The 16,885-nt window shown below is 41.7% G+C and overlaps 1 protein-coding gene across 6 annotated transcripts in view; it reads left to right on the forward strand.

The window, feature by feature from the left end:
• Window positions 1-16,885, forward strand: part of LOC132781758 (ankyrin repeat and fibronectin type-III domain-containing protein 1-like) — a 343,353-nt gene that overhangs the window by 308,836 nt on the left and 17,632 nt on the right. For all 6 annotated transcript variants that reach the window (XM_060786193.2, XM_060786191.2, XM_060786190.2 and 3 more), the window contains 11 exons: window positions 1,349-1,556; window positions 3,342-3,536; window positions 4,963-5,076; window positions 6,913-7,010; window positions 8,602-8,692; window positions 10,675-10,782; window positions 11,411-11,510; window positions 11,706-11,838; window positions 12,440-12,559; window positions 13,949-14,164; window positions 16,356-16,522. In XM_060786193.2, coding sequence (XP_060642176.2) covers window positions 1,349-1,556; window positions 3,342-3,536; window positions 4,963-5,076; window positions 6,913-7,010; window positions 8,602-8,692; window positions 10,675-10,782; window positions 11,411-11,510; window positions 11,706-11,838; window positions 12,440-12,559; window positions 13,949-14,164; window positions 16,356-16,522 — 1,550 coding nt within the window. The remainder of the gene's footprint in view (window positions 1-1,348; window positions 1,557-3,341; window positions 3,537-4,962; window positions 5,077-6,912; window positions 7,011-8,601; window positions 8,693-10,674; window positions 10,783-11,410; window positions 11,511-11,705; window positions 11,839-12,439; window positions 12,560-13,948; window positions 14,165-16,355; window positions 16,523-16,885) is intronic.

A 16,885-nucleotide genomic window follows, 5' to 3' on the forward strand; every position in this document is an offset into this window, starting at 1 on the left:
TTGGCCTTTAAAGCCCTAAACGGTTCTGGCCCAACTTACCTATCCGAACGTATCTCGGCCTATCAGCCCGCCAGGACCCTAAGATCTTCTGGGGAGGCCCTGCTCTCTATCCCGCCTGCTTCACAGGTGCGGCTGGCGGGTACGAGAGACAGGGCCTTTTCTGTGGTGGCCCCGCGGCTATGGAACGCCCTGCCCTTGGAGGTAAGATCAGCCCCTTCATTGATGATATTCCGAAGAAGATTGAAGACCTGGATGTTTAGGCAGGCATTTGGTTAACCCAATGCAACGAATGGTAACTGACTAAAGGACTGGCAACATGGATGACGAACTGGATCACGTTTTTAGTTAAGAGTCGAACTGGATTGGTATTGATGTATGAATTGTGTTTTTATGTTTTTTGTTTTTTATGCTTTTAACTTTTTTACTGTTGATTGTTATATTATGTTGTAAACCGCGTTGAGTCGCCGGCTAGGCTGAGAAACGGCGGTATATAAATATAGCAAATAAATAAAATAAATAAAACCCCACATTACCCTTCCGTTGCTCCAGCAGACAGCCATGGAGTTCCAGAAAGCATATGCATATTTTATAGAAATCCATTTGGTATGTGTATTTATAGAATTCTTACATTTACGTGTTTTAACTATGCTGTAACCCACCTTGAGTCACAGGGACATGACAAAGAAAGGTCTTAATTTGCTTGGAAAAGGCCACAAAGAGAGAAGAAGCTACTTACTTGTAACAAGATTTTGACTACTCACTTATTCATTGCTGCTTCACGGATCTGGAGTGCCAGAATGTATTACTTGAGCCATCCCTTCTTCTTAGCTCCTGAATAAATACCCTTTCAGCATTAGTACCTGGCAACTATCAAAGGAGAATTGAGTTTATTAGTTCTTTTACACAAATAACCTTCGCAAACTCCATCCCATAAGACAAAGGGTTACTCATCATTATGACTTTTACTGTGGAAGAAGCTCACTGTCATTTTGAAAGATAGCTATCGTGTAGTGATGCTGTGGCAGAATGAGGAGCAACCGTTTTGAGTAGTAGCATGTTTCCTGGTTTGTCTAGCAAATTCACCAGGATGGACTTAGCTGTTAGACTGAAAATGTGTCCTGTGTGGAACTGTTCCTCACTTGGTAAATTTTAAATACAATTAGTTTGGCTTCAATCGCAAGCTGGGAAGCCATCATGCTGGCTTCTCCAAGTGTCAGCTTTTACGCCAGTCTCCTCAGGCCTCATTTTTAGCATGCTATTTTGACCTTGTGCATATAGAGAGAGAATGGGGAGGTTGAATCTTGAGATATCTGCGACATGTTTGTGTAACCTTGCTCCCTTTCTGCAGTTCCAGGGCAATGCTGCTCTCTTTGAGGCTGTCGAGCTGCAGGACCTTGATAAAGTGCAAGAGCTGCTCCGGCAGTATAGCCTTGAAGAGCTGGACCTCAACACTCCAAACAGTGAGGGTCTTCTGCCACTGGACATTGCCATCATGACCAACAATTCACCCATCGCCAAAATACTGCTGCTGGCCGGAGCCAAGGAAAGCCCTCACTGTAAGCCAGCATTCAGTTACCATACAGTATAACTCATGTTGCCCTCTTGTAGACTGTTATTTTTGGTTGCTTAATTACTACTGTTGTTGATGTTGTTGTTGTTTTGTTGCATTATTATTATTATTATTATTACTACTATTATTATTTATATACCACATTTTCTCTCCAAAAACGGGACTCAAGGAACCCTGGACATCATTGTTTCCCAATAACTATGGAAAACTGCTGTTTTTCTAGTGAAGAGCATCAGTATCCTCCTAATGTTGGGCTGCAACTCCCATTAGCTTTAGACAGTATCACTTTAAACACCATTGAAGTTGCATGTCAATAGCAGGGAAGCACAGCTCCTCGACATTGACCTAAATTGAGTTAGCTATGTGAAAGGGGCTGTAAAGAACAAGAAATGGAATTGCCAGGGCTTGGTTTGTTCATGCATCTTTCATGGTTGCAGTGCATAATTCTATATAGGAGAAAACAAACACATTTTAGGGAGGAAATGTTGAAGAAACTGAGAACGTTCACAGAGGAATCTATAATTGTAGGAAACAATGCTAACGGTGTAATGAACATGGTGACTGTGTGATGCATAGAGCTGATTCAGGTTAATACAGACCAAGGCCAATTAACACATCCTTGAACCATGTTAACAGAAAGTCACATGTTGCTCCAAATTTTCCCAGAGAATCCAGAGCAAACGGTGACTTTGGGCCCATGTAAACAGTTAGACCATCCCATATTCTCTGGGTTCAAGCAGCAGGAAAGTAGTAATGTTCATTATTTGTTGTCTCAAGTGACACTAGCTAGTGAGACAAGGCGTTTGCAGAAGGAAATGGCAAAAGGAGGAAGCGGTCCCTCATTCCCCATCTCCACACCTTTGCATCACTTCGTCCCTCTGGTTATTGAGACTGCAAGCTCCAAGAGGTGGCTCGTGCCATTTTTGTGCAGAGTGGACACCCCAAAGCCTAGATCAAGTGAGGAGAGGTGAGGTTGGCAGTCTGGCAACGCCAAACTGGTTCTGGTGCAGTAGAGACACCATCCAGCTGCCATCCTCTTCTGTTTCTCCTCTCCCTTCCCTGCCTCTCTCTTTACTCCTCAGGCACATGCTACCAAGAGCTCCACCTTATACAGTTATGCTATGGTGCTTGCTATGTAGCCCACAGAGAGAGTAGCTAATCATACGCCTATCTGGCAGTGTGAATAATGATGGATTTCAGAGAAAGGAGGTAGAAACTCTGAAAAAAGTCTCTCTCGCTTCGCTGTGTCAGTAAGCCAAATAATTCAATTGAAGAAAACGTATGCATTCTGATCTGAATTGGGTCTTCTCTTCTTGTTCTTGACTAATGGAGGATGGTAAAAGAAAAGTACCCGCAATAGCAGTTTGCACAGATTTCCTTCCAGCTATGCTATATTTTACATAAGCTATTTCTCAGTTGGCAGCAACGCAACACAACTTGGAAATCTGATTTCATGATGGAACCCCATGCCAGGTGTATTTGTGTGTGAGGATAATCCAAAGTCTAAGGTCATCTGGTGCAATGAGTAGTTGGCCTTCTCACTCTGAAAAGAACCCATAAAAGAGCAGCTCTAGAGTTTTATCTGATGACATGAATGATAGTTGGGCAAAATGCTTTATCCCATATTGCTTGGGAAGTAGAGATCAGGCTATGCTCGAGGCATGGCTTAGCACAGATAATTTCCTGGGGAGCACCAGCTTTGGCAGCTATATTGTTCCCCTTTTTGTGCTGCTTCTTAACCCTTTCACTCTCCTCTTGCCTTTCTGTAAAGTTTTGAGTCTGGAAAGCCGATCTTTGCACCTCTCCACACTCGTCCAGGAAGCAGAACAGCGGGTCAATGAACTCACAGCACAGGTTGTGAATGAGGTCCCCAATGCAGACTGCTCCGAGAAAGAAAAACAGCTGAAAGCCTGGGAGTGGCGCTATCGGCTTTACAAGCGCATGACTGCGGGCTTTGAGCATGCATGTAAGCATTTGGTGGAGCAAGGGGATTCACCCCTACAGCCAAGGAGATCAGGAATGGTGTCTGCATGCTGTTGGGATGTGGAATGGGACTCTTGATCTGGCATTATTATTTCAGAATAGAAGCTTCAAAGTGGCCTTCTCCATGCTCTTGTTCAAGCACTTTGGAAAACATCTAAATGGATTGGGCCCCCCTATAATGTTGCCAGCACATGTGGGAATGTAACTTTACAACAGTACTAATAAGTTTGGGGTCGAGGTTCAGTGATAGCACCTTGCCTTGCACTACCCTTATGAGCCCTTTTATTGTGCAGAAATTTAAAACTGTATCTTTCCCAAGTCCGGTTCTGTGAATTGATATAAATAAATGTGCCATACAATCCATGGCAAGCAACATACTTTACAAACTGCACAATGACAAAGGTTGGTCATCATTAGTGTATTCCATACAAAACATCGAAGGGATTCAGATGCTGCAGGTAAAAACAACTGCTAATTGAGATCATGGAGTTCCACACAATCTCTGTTATTGTAACCCTAAATATATTAGCCACAGTGAGTTGACTAATATATTTAGGATTGATATAACACATTTATTTACATCAAAGTCAATCCTGCTGCTAAGTTTCTCCAAAGGAAACATTTTAAAACAAAATTGCAAACTTGCCTGATATTGTATTCCTAGGGAAGTTTTAAAATATAGTATCCTAAATGGTCATGAATTACAAAGGGTCTTCTTATTTAATGTTGTACCCTGTCTTAAGCCATGAGGAGAGGCAGGTAACAAATAATTTTATTGTTGTTATTGTTGTGCTGTTTTTATTATTATTCATGGTCCATTTATGGCCAAGACTCTCCCTTTGGACATTTACCAGAGAGGGTTACAAGTTGGCTAAAACCATAAGAATTATGGGTCTAATTATGATATTATACCTTGGAAGACTGGTTGGATTGGAATGTTTTTTATATGTTTTCCCTATCTACCGATCCAGCATGCCTCTTCTGCTGGAAACATGTAGACATAACCTATCTCTCTTCCCAGAAAGATTAAAAAATCCTCCCTCGTGTCAAAAAAAATCTCCATCCCTCCCTATAATCACTCTGCCAGAGCTCCTGGTAGCGCAATGGGTTAAACCCTTGTGCCGGCAGGACTGCTGACCAACAGGTGAGCGGTTCGAATCCGGGGAGAGTGAGTTGAGCTCCCTGTCAGCACCAGTTCCCCATGCAGAGACATGAGAGAAGCCTCCCACAAAGATGGTAAAACATAAAACATTTGAGCATCCCCTGGGCAATGTCCTCTCACACCAGAAGTGACTTGCAGTTTCTCAAGTCACTCCTGACATGAAAAAAAAAGTTCTGCCTGGCAGCAGAGGGCCAGCCGGTGAGTCTTCTGTTCCTTCCCTGCTGACATCCGCACTGCCTCTTTTCAGGCGTTCCCGATCCGCCCACCAACGTTCACCTCTCTGTGGCCAGTAGCACATCTGTGGAAGTTTCTTTTCAGGAACCCCTCAGTGTCAACTCAGCAGTTGTCACCAAATACAAAGGTAAGCTCATTGGTTGTTCAAGGTCTGACGACAAAGAGGAGGATGTTTATTTATAAACTGCTTTTTCTCCCCACAAAGGAGACTTCAGTGAATGAAAATGTTTCTCCCTCTGTAATGGACCTTGTTGAATTGGAAATTGTATCCTTGTGCATTCTTTGGACTTTGTGCTTTAACTTTCTAAGATCAATTTTTGTGAATTCCTTAATCATTTAGAAGGGAAGGTCTAAAACAAAGCAAGCCATTGACTTCAACACCCTCATCTTGTGCTCCTCGCCACCTTTTTTCTTTTAAAAAGTATTTCTTTGTCTAAGTATCTATGTTGACCAAAATGCTTCTCCATGGCCTCTGTGGGGAAGGGTTGGGCTTTTGACTGAAGTTTTCCCCCTCCACTCCAAAAAACAAAACAAAAAAAACAACAGTGTTTTTCCTCAAAGAAATTTGGAGGGTGCTAGGAGTTTCCAAATGGTCCTGGGATTACTCTTTCCACATATTTGGGCAATATGGTCAATCATTTCCTTGGCTACTCAACTGTAATATAGAAAATGGAATCTGTTCGGCACGGATTGGAAGGTAGACATTAGTCACTGAATCAGATTGCTTTCCTTTTTTTTACCCTCAATCTTCCTTTTCTATCACATTTCTCAGATTGAAAGCATGTATCTTCTGTTTGCATTTGTGGAGTTTGTTTCCAAAAGGTACCAAACCCCACGCAAATTGAAAAATGACATATAAGTGGCAGCACATTGGGGGCTGGGAGTAGAAAAAAGTGAACAGACTGAAACTATCAAAAGGTATCATATCACTTCAATAGCAGGCTTGGAAAATTGCATTTTATAGAATTGGGTTTTGAAAAACATGGCTTGTTGTGGAAACAAGGATTGGTGATGAAGCTTCATTGGAGACCCCTTTTCCCCTGAGAATAACTCTTTCCGGAGTGGATTTCCCTTCCTTCCGAAGGGAGATCTCTTTCACTTCCTGTCATCTCAGCCATGTTCTTAAACATGGATCATTTGTAAGATGGATGTTTGTAACTCGAAGATTGCCTGCATTGTGGGAATTTGGTGGAAAGTGCCACATAATATGAGAGGGAAAGCCGTGGCCATAATTGATCTGGCGGACCCATGCAAAGCAAGGCTCTTCTGTACCAGATACAGAGGGCTGACTGCTGTGTTTCTATCCAATCTTCAAGCTTCTGTTTGGATCCCATAAAAGCATGCTCCTGTTTTAGCTTTAGCACCTGCTCCTTCAACACAGATTTCCCATCAGTTTAAATCCTGTGTGTCCTGTCATCATAACTTTGGCTTTCCGAAGGATTTTCCTTTACCACCGAATCCTGCCACTTAATCTTCTCTCTCTTTTGTTGTGGTCCATCTGTTGCTCTCTCTCCTCTTTTTATCTCTGGGCACATCGCTCTGTCTCTTCCTTTGGCTTCAGCTCTGTTTCTGTTGTCTCCTCGGCTGAAGAAATCCTAGCTAGAGAGCCTTTGCTTTTGCAGAATGGCTTGCGGCTCATGTGCTGTGCATTCTCCACTTGGGAACGGGACTTCTTCGAACCAAAGAGCGGTGGGCCCTGCTACAGTTCTCCCTTTCAGGTCACGCTCCCTCTCCCCCGATTTCTTCCATGCCGTATTTGCAAACATTTCCCCTGAATGCACAGCTGGCCTTGCTGTCGCTGGCTTCTTCTGTTTCACAGTCAATCCCCTCGCAGCAGCAGCAGCTGTTCCATCCTTGGCAGCCCAGCTCTCTAATCTGGCCCCGCTTCCCCTGCCAAGCGCTCCATCTTTCACCTTCATGGTGAAAAGCTCCCAATTACGGTGTCTTTTCCCTTCTTTTGCAGTTGAGTGGAGCTGCTCGCCCACCTTTTCACCGCTGCTAGGTGAAGTAGTGATCGACAAGCTGAAAAGCCTGCAAGCCACCATCTCTGGCCTGGCCTCGGTAAGTGGGTTCTTGCACTTGTACCGAGCCACAAGGCACCTTCAGGGCATGGCCTCAGCTGACCTTCTACTCCGCTGTTTCGCTCCCACCTCCAAATGCAAGGCCTCTCTAGAGTGACCCTCCGCCAAGCACGCAAAGGTTGAGGTCAAGGCTCTGCACACCTTTCAGGCTGATGGCTGCTTCATGGTCCCTGAGGCTGTTGGATGCTCAGACTATAATTTTGAAGGAAAAAAAAACAGGTACAATTCCGTATGCAGGCAGCACATATCTTATCTGTAGTGCAAACAAACACAAAAAGGAACAATACAGTATTTGAAATGAAGAAAAACTTTAACCCACATTAATCTAACAGCATTTCAATCGGAAGTGTGGGCCTGTCTTTGGCTAATGAAAGAGTCAATTCTCAGTTTCATACTTGTCACTGCCAGTCAGAACAAGTGATGCAAGTGTGCCAGTTTTTCTTTTCCTTGACATAATTGTTTTCAATGGACAGACAGGTAGATGTGTTTATTGGTTAGTCCACTGACCATAGCAACACAAAAGACAAAAACAAAAATACACAGACAACTAGTCACTCATCACTATCCTAAAAGTCCTGTCATAGTTAACTAAAATAAATTAAGACATAGTAAAACTTGATTAAATAATAAGTTTGGTAAAATTGAACTAAATTACAAAATGAAAGCAGTGGGAGTAGAGTGACAAGTGTGAAATAATCGATTGGAGAATTTAGGTAACAATAGTAGTAATGATAATAATAATAATAATATCAACAACTTTATTTGTATCTTGCTACCATCTCCCAAAAGGACACCTGATGGCTTACAGAACAGGACATAATAGAGCCATAATACACATAAAATACAGTTAAAATTACATCCACATGTTAAACAATAACAATATCAGTTAACATAAAACAACATATTACAAAAATAAAAGGCATAAGTATGTCGCCAAGACAAGGGACCCTGTTTGGTGAGATAAAGAGATATATCCAGTGGGTGGCTTTTATAATAGTAGATTTGGCTCTGCAGTGGACCGAGTGCAGATTCTCTCCAGAAAGAAAACAGGACAGCTTAACAATGGGATCCCAGTTGGTTGTTCTGACCAAAAGTGGTTGTAGATACTGGGATCTCACTTTGGCATATAAACTAAATCTGCACCATGACCTCTATGGCTGGAGCGCCACAGATGCAGGTTATTTCATGATGAGGATTTTTTTTAATGGTTCTGTTCTTACTTTGTTACGTGGAATCTAGTCAGAAATCAATCTGCATGAACTGAATGCTCCAAAATCTGTACAATCATCTCAGTTCTTCCAGAGGTCATTGGGAGATTTAGACTGGGCCCTTATGAGTTGAAGAAGTAGTTTGCAAGATAGTGTTGATCTGCACAGCTTTAGGTCACTATGAGCCACAGGTCATGTTGCATCACACCTTTCTTAGCTTCTTTTCAGTAATAATAACATATTATAGATAATTATATTATGAGAAAGGAAAACTTGAACCTGCCCTTTACCCTGTGTGTTTGCTGAGCTATAGACTGTTGTGTGCATCCAATTATGCTTTCCTTCCTTGTGTTTTCTCCATAGGGTACCTCTTATTATGTTCAAGTGTCTGCGTATAACATGAAAGGCTGGGGACCTCCACAACGATCCACGCCCCCTTTTGCTGTTCCCTCAAGTAAGTGAATATAGTGAAAAGGGGAAAATGTTCACCCATGCCTCTTTGATACCTTTTTACTAGCTTTTTTACTAGTCAGATACTTATATTCCAGAACTCAGTGGTAGCTAGACTGTATGATTGGTTCCTGTGCGTAGGTGCAGAAGGAAAAAAAATGGCGCATTTTCAACCTAGTCAATCCATGGAAAATAAACAGAGGCTGGATGGCCATCTGTCAGGTGTGGTTTGAATGTGATTTTCCTGCTTCTTGGCAAAATGGGGTTGGACTGGATGGCCCACGAGGTCTCTTCCAACTCTGATTCTGATTCTAATGAGGATAAACTCCATTGGAATATTCAGTATCCTTATGTTAGAAAGGCCTATTCAAGAGAGGGGCATTTTAAAATACTATTTCACAGCTATATACTTGGGATTGTGCTGTTGTAGGTGTAATATATATAAAAATGGCTTGCGTATCTGTGCTTCCATTTGATGTTTTTTTATCTGTAATATGGCTTCCAGTTTTCAGGAGCGGTCTCCCATCAAACGTCTTCAATTCCAAATGGCAGGACCTCCATTCCAGTGTTTCCAGTAGTATTTTTGCACCATTTTAGTCTCTTTCAATATAACAAATAATGTATAAATTCACATTCACATGAAACAATAAAAAAGAAAGATCAACTTTAAAAATGGTAGAAGCCCAAAGTTGTAGCAAGGAAGCCCAAAGCATCAAGTGAAGAGGCAGAAGCCTCTTTTTCTTCTTCCTCCTGTCCTTTTTCCAGCCGCTTTCCCTCCCTCTCTTGCTCTCTCTCTCTCTCTATTCAAGAAGCCAAACAGACCAGGAAGAAAAACCACACAAAACCAACTAACTTAAAGTTCCTCAAAGCGGACAAGAGCAAAGCGGACAAAAATCTCTCTCCCAAAGCGGACAAGAGCTCAAGGCCCGGAGGCTGCTCTTTTGAAGCCCTATTCTCTGGCGCTCACTCTTAACTCAAAACACTACTCGTATGTCAAAGGGAAACCAGACTGGCTGACAACTCTTAACCTCAAGCACTCTTAAGTTGGGACACTCTTGAGTCGAGGTTCCACTGTATTGTACTAGTGGAGCCATACAGCCCTGAGCGGCTGCCCCATGGTTGTTATTAAAATGTGGGGGGGTTTGGCCTTTAATTCTCCTCTACTGTCTGCCACATTTAGCAGATTCTATGCAGTTTAAGAGTAGGAAACCATTGTGACCACACTGGAGGCCAATGCAGAGGGCTGAGCTTGGTGAGCCATGTGCCCTTCAGCACGAGGCTGCAAAAATACTGCATGTAACCGGAGTTAGAAAATAAATTATTGCTCACTTTTACATTTTCGAGGAAAATATTTCTCCCCCTAAATAAAAAATAACCAACTTTTGTCACGTAAAATTGTGAGGCACCTCCCTGGGTGTTTTTAAAATCACCTAAAAATAGTGCCAGGCTTCGGCCAAAATTAACAGAATGGATCTTTCCATGGAAAACAGCAGCGTGGGGGAGTGTATAAACCAATTAATGTAAAGCTCATGTAAAAGAGCTGTGCCCCGCACACTCGCTGGGGCTGTTAAGTAGCTCTGCCACCTCATAACTAAGGAGCACAGGGAAGAGGTTCTGTTTATTTATTTATCTAGGTGAGTTTTCTTCTTACCATTGGCCTGGAGAAACTTCTGGCTGTTCGACGGCCAGCAGCAGAAGGGAGGCTGTGGAAGTGCCAAGAGCGATCACAGTCCTGGCCTTGTTCGTGGCTGCGGTTCTGTCACCCTTGTCAGCCATTCTCACCCGAGGATACTGCTCTTGGGTTCTCTGTCGTGTAAAGGCTAAACTGTAGTTAATGTCCTCTGTTACCAATCTAGAAGGGGTTATGGGCTGTGTGTATTGCATTGTTCTGAGGCAGAAGAAACATTGTAAAAGATCTGAAGCTTATCCAGTTCTTCACAGGGATAGCAGCTCCTGCTCTATTTATTTGGTCTTCTCTTACTTCAGACTGGAGAGAGTATGATGGACGAGCGCCACGTCGAAGAGGCCAAACAGAAGCTCTGGACCACCTCCTGAACCAGGTGAAAATGGTCCACCAGCACTGTGTTTGCCATGGTGAGTTCCTCTTTGCCAATAGGATACCTGTCTCCGGAAAAGTTCCTTTGGACACCCTTTTCTACTATAGCTGCCCTTCCTTAGTCAGATTTAAATTTGTCATTTAAAAAAATCATCCTCATTTAAATTTTGAGCCATATATAAATGGGGAATTTTCACCACTTCCCCTATGCATTTTAGTGGATTAGACAGAAATAACAAAATATTGTTGGTAAATAAATTGATCTCATGGTCCATCTTTCCGATCTTTATTCCCTGGATCTAGATATTTCTTCTTATTTGCTCTGCAAATTGCTCAAAAACCTAGGACAAGGCATGGTGGGGGGACAATGAACCAAGAAGAAAGTAGGGAACACATTCCTTGATTTTAACTGATGAGCTAGAGATTGTGCCTTTTTAGGGGCATACAACTCAATATTTACAGAGCAAAGGGGCTGTAGTCTGGATACATTTAATTATTTCAATTGGCATACTCTGCTTCATATCTCACCCTGCATCATAGCTACTACCATAGTGCAAACTTCTTCAGAATTCTGATTTTATATTCCAGGGTTGGGATGGCTGGTAGACATACCATATATATGGATTGTATAATGACTTCTTGTGTGCTCTCTATTTTACTTCTTAGAGCCTTTTAAGAATCAGCCACAGAGCAGAAAACATTCTGTCTCCAAGAGCCTGAAGTATCTTTTCCATCCTGGCAGCAAATTCTTAAAGACATTGAAAAGGTAAGTGGATGGTTGGGATCACTTGCCTTCCATGCATGTATCACTTCTGCATTCTTCACAAATGTGGAGTGACTTCCATCCTTCCAGTTCTGTATTGCTAAGGTACTCCAGGTGGGGAACTGTCTCAGTCTACTTCTCCTCTCATTCCCAATGTGATAGACAGGATCCTAAATGAAACCTTTCCATTCCTCCCAGGGGCCTGTACCTGGCATCAATATTCTACAAGGATGACAACCTATTGGTGACACATGAGGATCAGATCCCTGTCGTGGAGATAGATGACACTTACTCCTGTCTGCTCATGCAGGACTTCCTCTGGTTCACCAAGGTGATTCCTTAGAATGATGGATTTACCGTATCTCACACTAGACTAATTGTTTAGACACAGCTTTCTCAGAAAGATATGGGAAATTTCAGCACTTGCAACAAGACTTTCCTGCTCAATTAACATTTGTAGACACAAAATCTCACCACCTTCACTCATGCCTTAGGCTGTTAATTTGATGTTGCTTCTCAAAACAGTCTTGATGCAAAAGTGTAATTTTATATTCTGTGATTTAAAAAATCACTGTTATTTGAGTATCTCATAGGAAAATATACCATGAAATTAAATATGAAGTCGCTTCATAAGTTGTTCTAGGCTACTGAAACAAGCCCCTTTGAATCTTCCCATTTATAGTAAATGTTTCCTTTAAAAAATTGCAACTTTAATGCAGAAGATTAAAATGGAGTGACATCCAATGCTGAGCATGCCAAACTAAGACTTGCCAGCTATTTCTAGTCAAGAGTTGCAAATGATTGTCAGCGAAGAGAGAAACCTATTTCCTGCATTAATTTTAGAAGATGTTGATTTTGGGTCAGGTCTTGGTGTACTGCAGACTAGGGAGACTGAGTATCCTCAAATAATTTGCATTGCTATGTTGGCGCAGGTGTCGTGCATGTGGGATGAAATCCTGTGGTTGCGGCAGTGCGTCACTGTTTCCCAGTCGTCTTGCTCCTGTGTTTTGCAAACACGCCTCAAGATGTTGCTGGCCATTTCAGAGATGCAGGTAAAATAGATACATACTTTTTCAAATGCCAAGAATGGATTCCTATCCGAACAAGCTACTCTTGGTCAGTGGATATTGAGGCCAGATGTCATTAGCTCTAAGCGTGACTTAGACGAGTCTAGTATTGCCATACACTAAACAACTCCAGCAGCCAGTTTGGGACTGACAACGTAAGAAGGTGTATCTTTCATGAGGAAAGCACAAGGCAGGTGTGGTTCTCGCACAAGCAATTGGTATAGGAAGGATGACGTCTAGAGCAGAGACATTATGAAGCCATTCTTGTATTTATTCTTTATTATAATTTTTATTCCTGCTTTTTCTCTCTAAGAGACTCAAAGCAGCTTACAGTAAAACCAATACAGTAGAATTTAAAACCTAAAAATATAGAAACATTAAAACAAAATTAAATATTAATAGCATTAAAAAATAAACAGCGTAAACCCTTCAAACTGATTAAGAGATTCTTGCAACATCTCTCTGGTGCAGCGTAGGGAGCAAAATGTGTTCCTTGTTTAAGCAGTAATGGATTAACCAAAAATCAGTAAGTCATATATTTAATTGTAAATGAGGTATAATATATGTCAATTAACTGGAAGAAATATTGTTATTATTATTATTATTTTATTTATATCCTGCTTTTCTCCCCTATTGGGAATTCATAGTGACTAACAACAAGGTATAAAACATACAGGTATATTAGGACAAAAAGGAAACAGACGTAGTCAATAATAGCAATTAAAACATAGTAAGACAGATTAGAATGCAATTAGCATCTTAGGTATAGTTAAAAACTAAACAAACATAAACCGAAGCCATTCTCCTTCCAATTGTCATAAGGTATTGCACAGAAAGGTTCAGCCCCAGATGTTACTATTCCACCGATCACTCTTGTATTAATCTTCAATAAAAGTCTGATTCAAGAGAAACGTTTTTATCTGATGCCTGAAGGTTAGTAGGGAGGGGCCAGAACAATGGAGCATCTACCGAAAAGGCTATCTCTCTCATTCCCACAAATTGTATTTGCAACAGTGGTAGGATCGAGAGAAGGGTCTCAGAGTTGATCTCAGAGTTTGTTGATTCTTTTATATCAGAAAAATGTCCTTCAGTGAGAAAAAGTTTGTTGGCCCCAAAAGAAAACATAGGTATACTCTACACTGCTGCCTGAAAACAAATAGAAATTCTTTAGCAACAATTTTAATGAAAGGCCCTTGAAGAAAACAATCATGTAAAATATTCAGGAATGATCAGCACTGGTTCTGTTGGGATTGTCGGAACCCATTGCGACTGTTATCATTGCTGATTCCTAATGTCTGATAGCTGAAGATATATATCGCCTGAAGACATGCTCCAGAAATGAGACTCCTTTTCTTCTCTTTCTTTCTTTGAAAGGGCCTGCTGGGGATCCAGGACCTGGGGCAGGTCTTTTTTGAGCCCATCAAAGACAAGCAGGGCAACATTGTGATTGTGACCCTCAAGGAGGTGAAGACCAGCCAAACCTTTGAAAGTGTCCGCTGGGTCCCTCTCTCCAAACTGCAAACCAACCGCAAGTCCCTCTCCTCCCCGGAAGAGCCCACCGCCTTGGATCTGCTGTGCATGACCATGCAGGTGCCAGGCTCTCAATCCTCCCTAAAGAGGGAAAGCCCTCATTTAGCAGTAGGGGTGGTGGAAGTCCCAGCTTTCTTTGGGAACACTTCAACTGGGATTGCTCTAAACTGAAAGGGTTTCATGACTCCGAAAGAAGGAAGATCCACTACTTTGTCGAGTAGTCTCTTCTACTATTGAATAGCTTTTCCCTTAAGGAAGTATCTCATAATGTAGAATCTCATTTTCTTGCAATTTGAATCGTTTGCTTCATGTGCTAGTCTCTGAAGTGCAGAAAAACAACCCAGGTCCATCTCCTTAATAGCACTCCTTCAGATTTTTTAATATGTCTGTTATGTCACCTTTCAGACTTGCTTTCGCCAAACTAAACACAGCCAGTTGCTGACTGTTCCTCATAAGGCTGGTTTCAAGTACGTTTATCACCTTGATCATGCCCTTGAGCTATTGCTATTGGAAAAGTAGAAGTCTTACTTCCCAAACAAGAACAGATGAGGCTGGTCATCCATCACAGTTATATTTTCTTTTTAATGCAACCCAGGCCAGGGACAGTTGTCAGCTAAAATAGAATATTTATAGAGTTGTTGATCATAAAGATTAATAAAAATAAGGAAGGAGATGAGGGTTTAGCAAAAACCAGGTGGGATGAGGCACGTCTTAAAAAGGTTTGCAACTGAATGCAATTGAGCAATGACTGCTGCCTCTGATTTGGGGAAACTATTGCTAGACAGAGTAGACAGTGCTGAGTAAAATCAAGCAAACATCTGTCAGCGCATGGCTGTCATGAATATTGTTCCTTTGCACATTCCTTGCTTTGCACATGGATTCTGGTGATATTTAGGTATGTTTGCAGGCCTCAAAGTTGAGCTCCTGCCAATTGAACCAAGACAAGTTGTGTTTCGCAGTCTTATATTCTTTGTTGCCTACCTTTCATTCAGGCTGTTTGACACTGCAGAGAACAAAAACCTGGTTGTCAACCGATGTCCGCTTCCTTATGTCAAATTCGTATAGCTCTTTCTGTATAGCTTTTTCTGCTCATTGATGCTTCTGGTTTGCAGGAGCACTTGTTTGTTTCCCAGCTTGTCAGGAGGTCTGAGCAAAGGCTCCTTCCGCAGGGCCCAGCCTTCCCTCCTCTCCTTGACCTTTCTCCTTGTTCCTCCCTCCTTTCGCTTCCTTTCAGCTAACGGAGTGCCTCCAGCAACAAAAGGCACTCAAGCACCTGTACAAGGGGCTATTGAAACTGCTTATTCAAAGCTATTGCCAGGATTAGCAAAGGCCAAACCACGAAAGGGCCAGTTCAACGCAGCCTCTGTTCCTGGAGATTGCAGCATCCAGCCTGGATATCGGACAACAACAGTCTCCTTTGTGAAGCTTCCGGTGCCTCCTGCCCGTGCCAGTCTGTCTCCTGGGGCTTTTGCTCCTGGGTGGAACCTAGAAGCTGCAGACAGAAATAGCGGCACAGAGATTTTAATGGAAGCTGCACAGTGGAAACAGGGATCAGTTTGATCTGTTTCCTGCTTTTTTCTTTTTATCCCACCCGTGTTTCACCCATCCTCTCTTCCATATCCCAAAAAGGAACCAAAAGATAAAAGGAAATTTGAAAAGAACTGTAAAAAACTATCAGCAAAGATTAAATATGTAATATTGCAAATAACAAAGAACACATAGAATCAATTGCAAAATTACAACAGCATACAAGCAGGACAATGACACATCCAACCATTATGTGGAGTTTAATCGAAGTGTCATTCTAAGGATTATTGCTCTTGTAGTCTTACCCATTGAATAGTGTTTACCTAGTATTATTTTGTAACACATCACCATAATTTGTTTTGTACTGTATCACTGTATTATCATAATTTATTATGGCTTTATTATTCTTATTGTGATTTTTGGTCTTTACAATATTACAATATTACTGGTTCATTTACAGTTTGCTTTCCTGGGATATTTTCCCTGTCCGTTGCTCATAGGGCTTGTTCTCCACACCCTTGATAATTTTAGTTGCCCTTTTCTTTTGGTTCTTTTGGTTCTTTTTGTTCCTTCTTGTTCAAACTCTCTTGTAACATATTTTAGTGAATGTAGCTTTGTTTCTTGGACTTCTCTTTCTTTGTTAAAATTTAAGGTCTTTCTAAAGCAAGGTTTACATTTGTGAGGTAGATATGTGACATTTCTAAGGACATGTTTCCTCCCTTAGGACAAGTTGGCTTATCACCAGCAAAGTGGGCAGGCTCTCCCTGCTGGCCTGTACTTGGGTTATTTGAAGCTCTGCAGTGCGGTTGACCAGATACGGGTTTTGGTGCCCGAACAGCGGCCAAACATCCTCTGCCATGTGAAGATACGAAGCAACCCAAACATCTCCAGGTAGAGATTTTAAACCAGACCTGATGTATCAGTATACTTACATAGATAATAAAGCTAACTTCTGTAACACTCTGTAATATGATTTTTGTCCTTGGATTATAAATGTCATTTCCTATTTGGTTCTATCATAAAATATGGGAAAAGTTTATTCAACTGTAAAAACTTTGTCTCTGTGGGGGGGGGGGGGGGGACATCCTGCAGTAGCACATTTTGCTCTAGTTTTCCAATGAATATCTCATTATCAAGTCTCAACCAATTCAATGTACTTTGTGGCAGCCACAAAAACAACTAAGTTTCCAGAGTAGAACTACTTTCAAAGTAAGGACTGCACAATTAAACAGGAAATAACACTTTCAAACCAGT

The sequence above is a fragment of the Anolis sagrei genome, chromosome X (genome assembly GCF_037176765.1).
Source record: "Anolis sagrei isolate rAnoSag1 chromosome X, rAnoSag1.mat, whole genome shotgun sequence".
NCBI lineage: Eukaryota > Metazoa > Chordata > Lepidosauria > Squamata > Dactyloidae > Anolis > Anolis sagrei.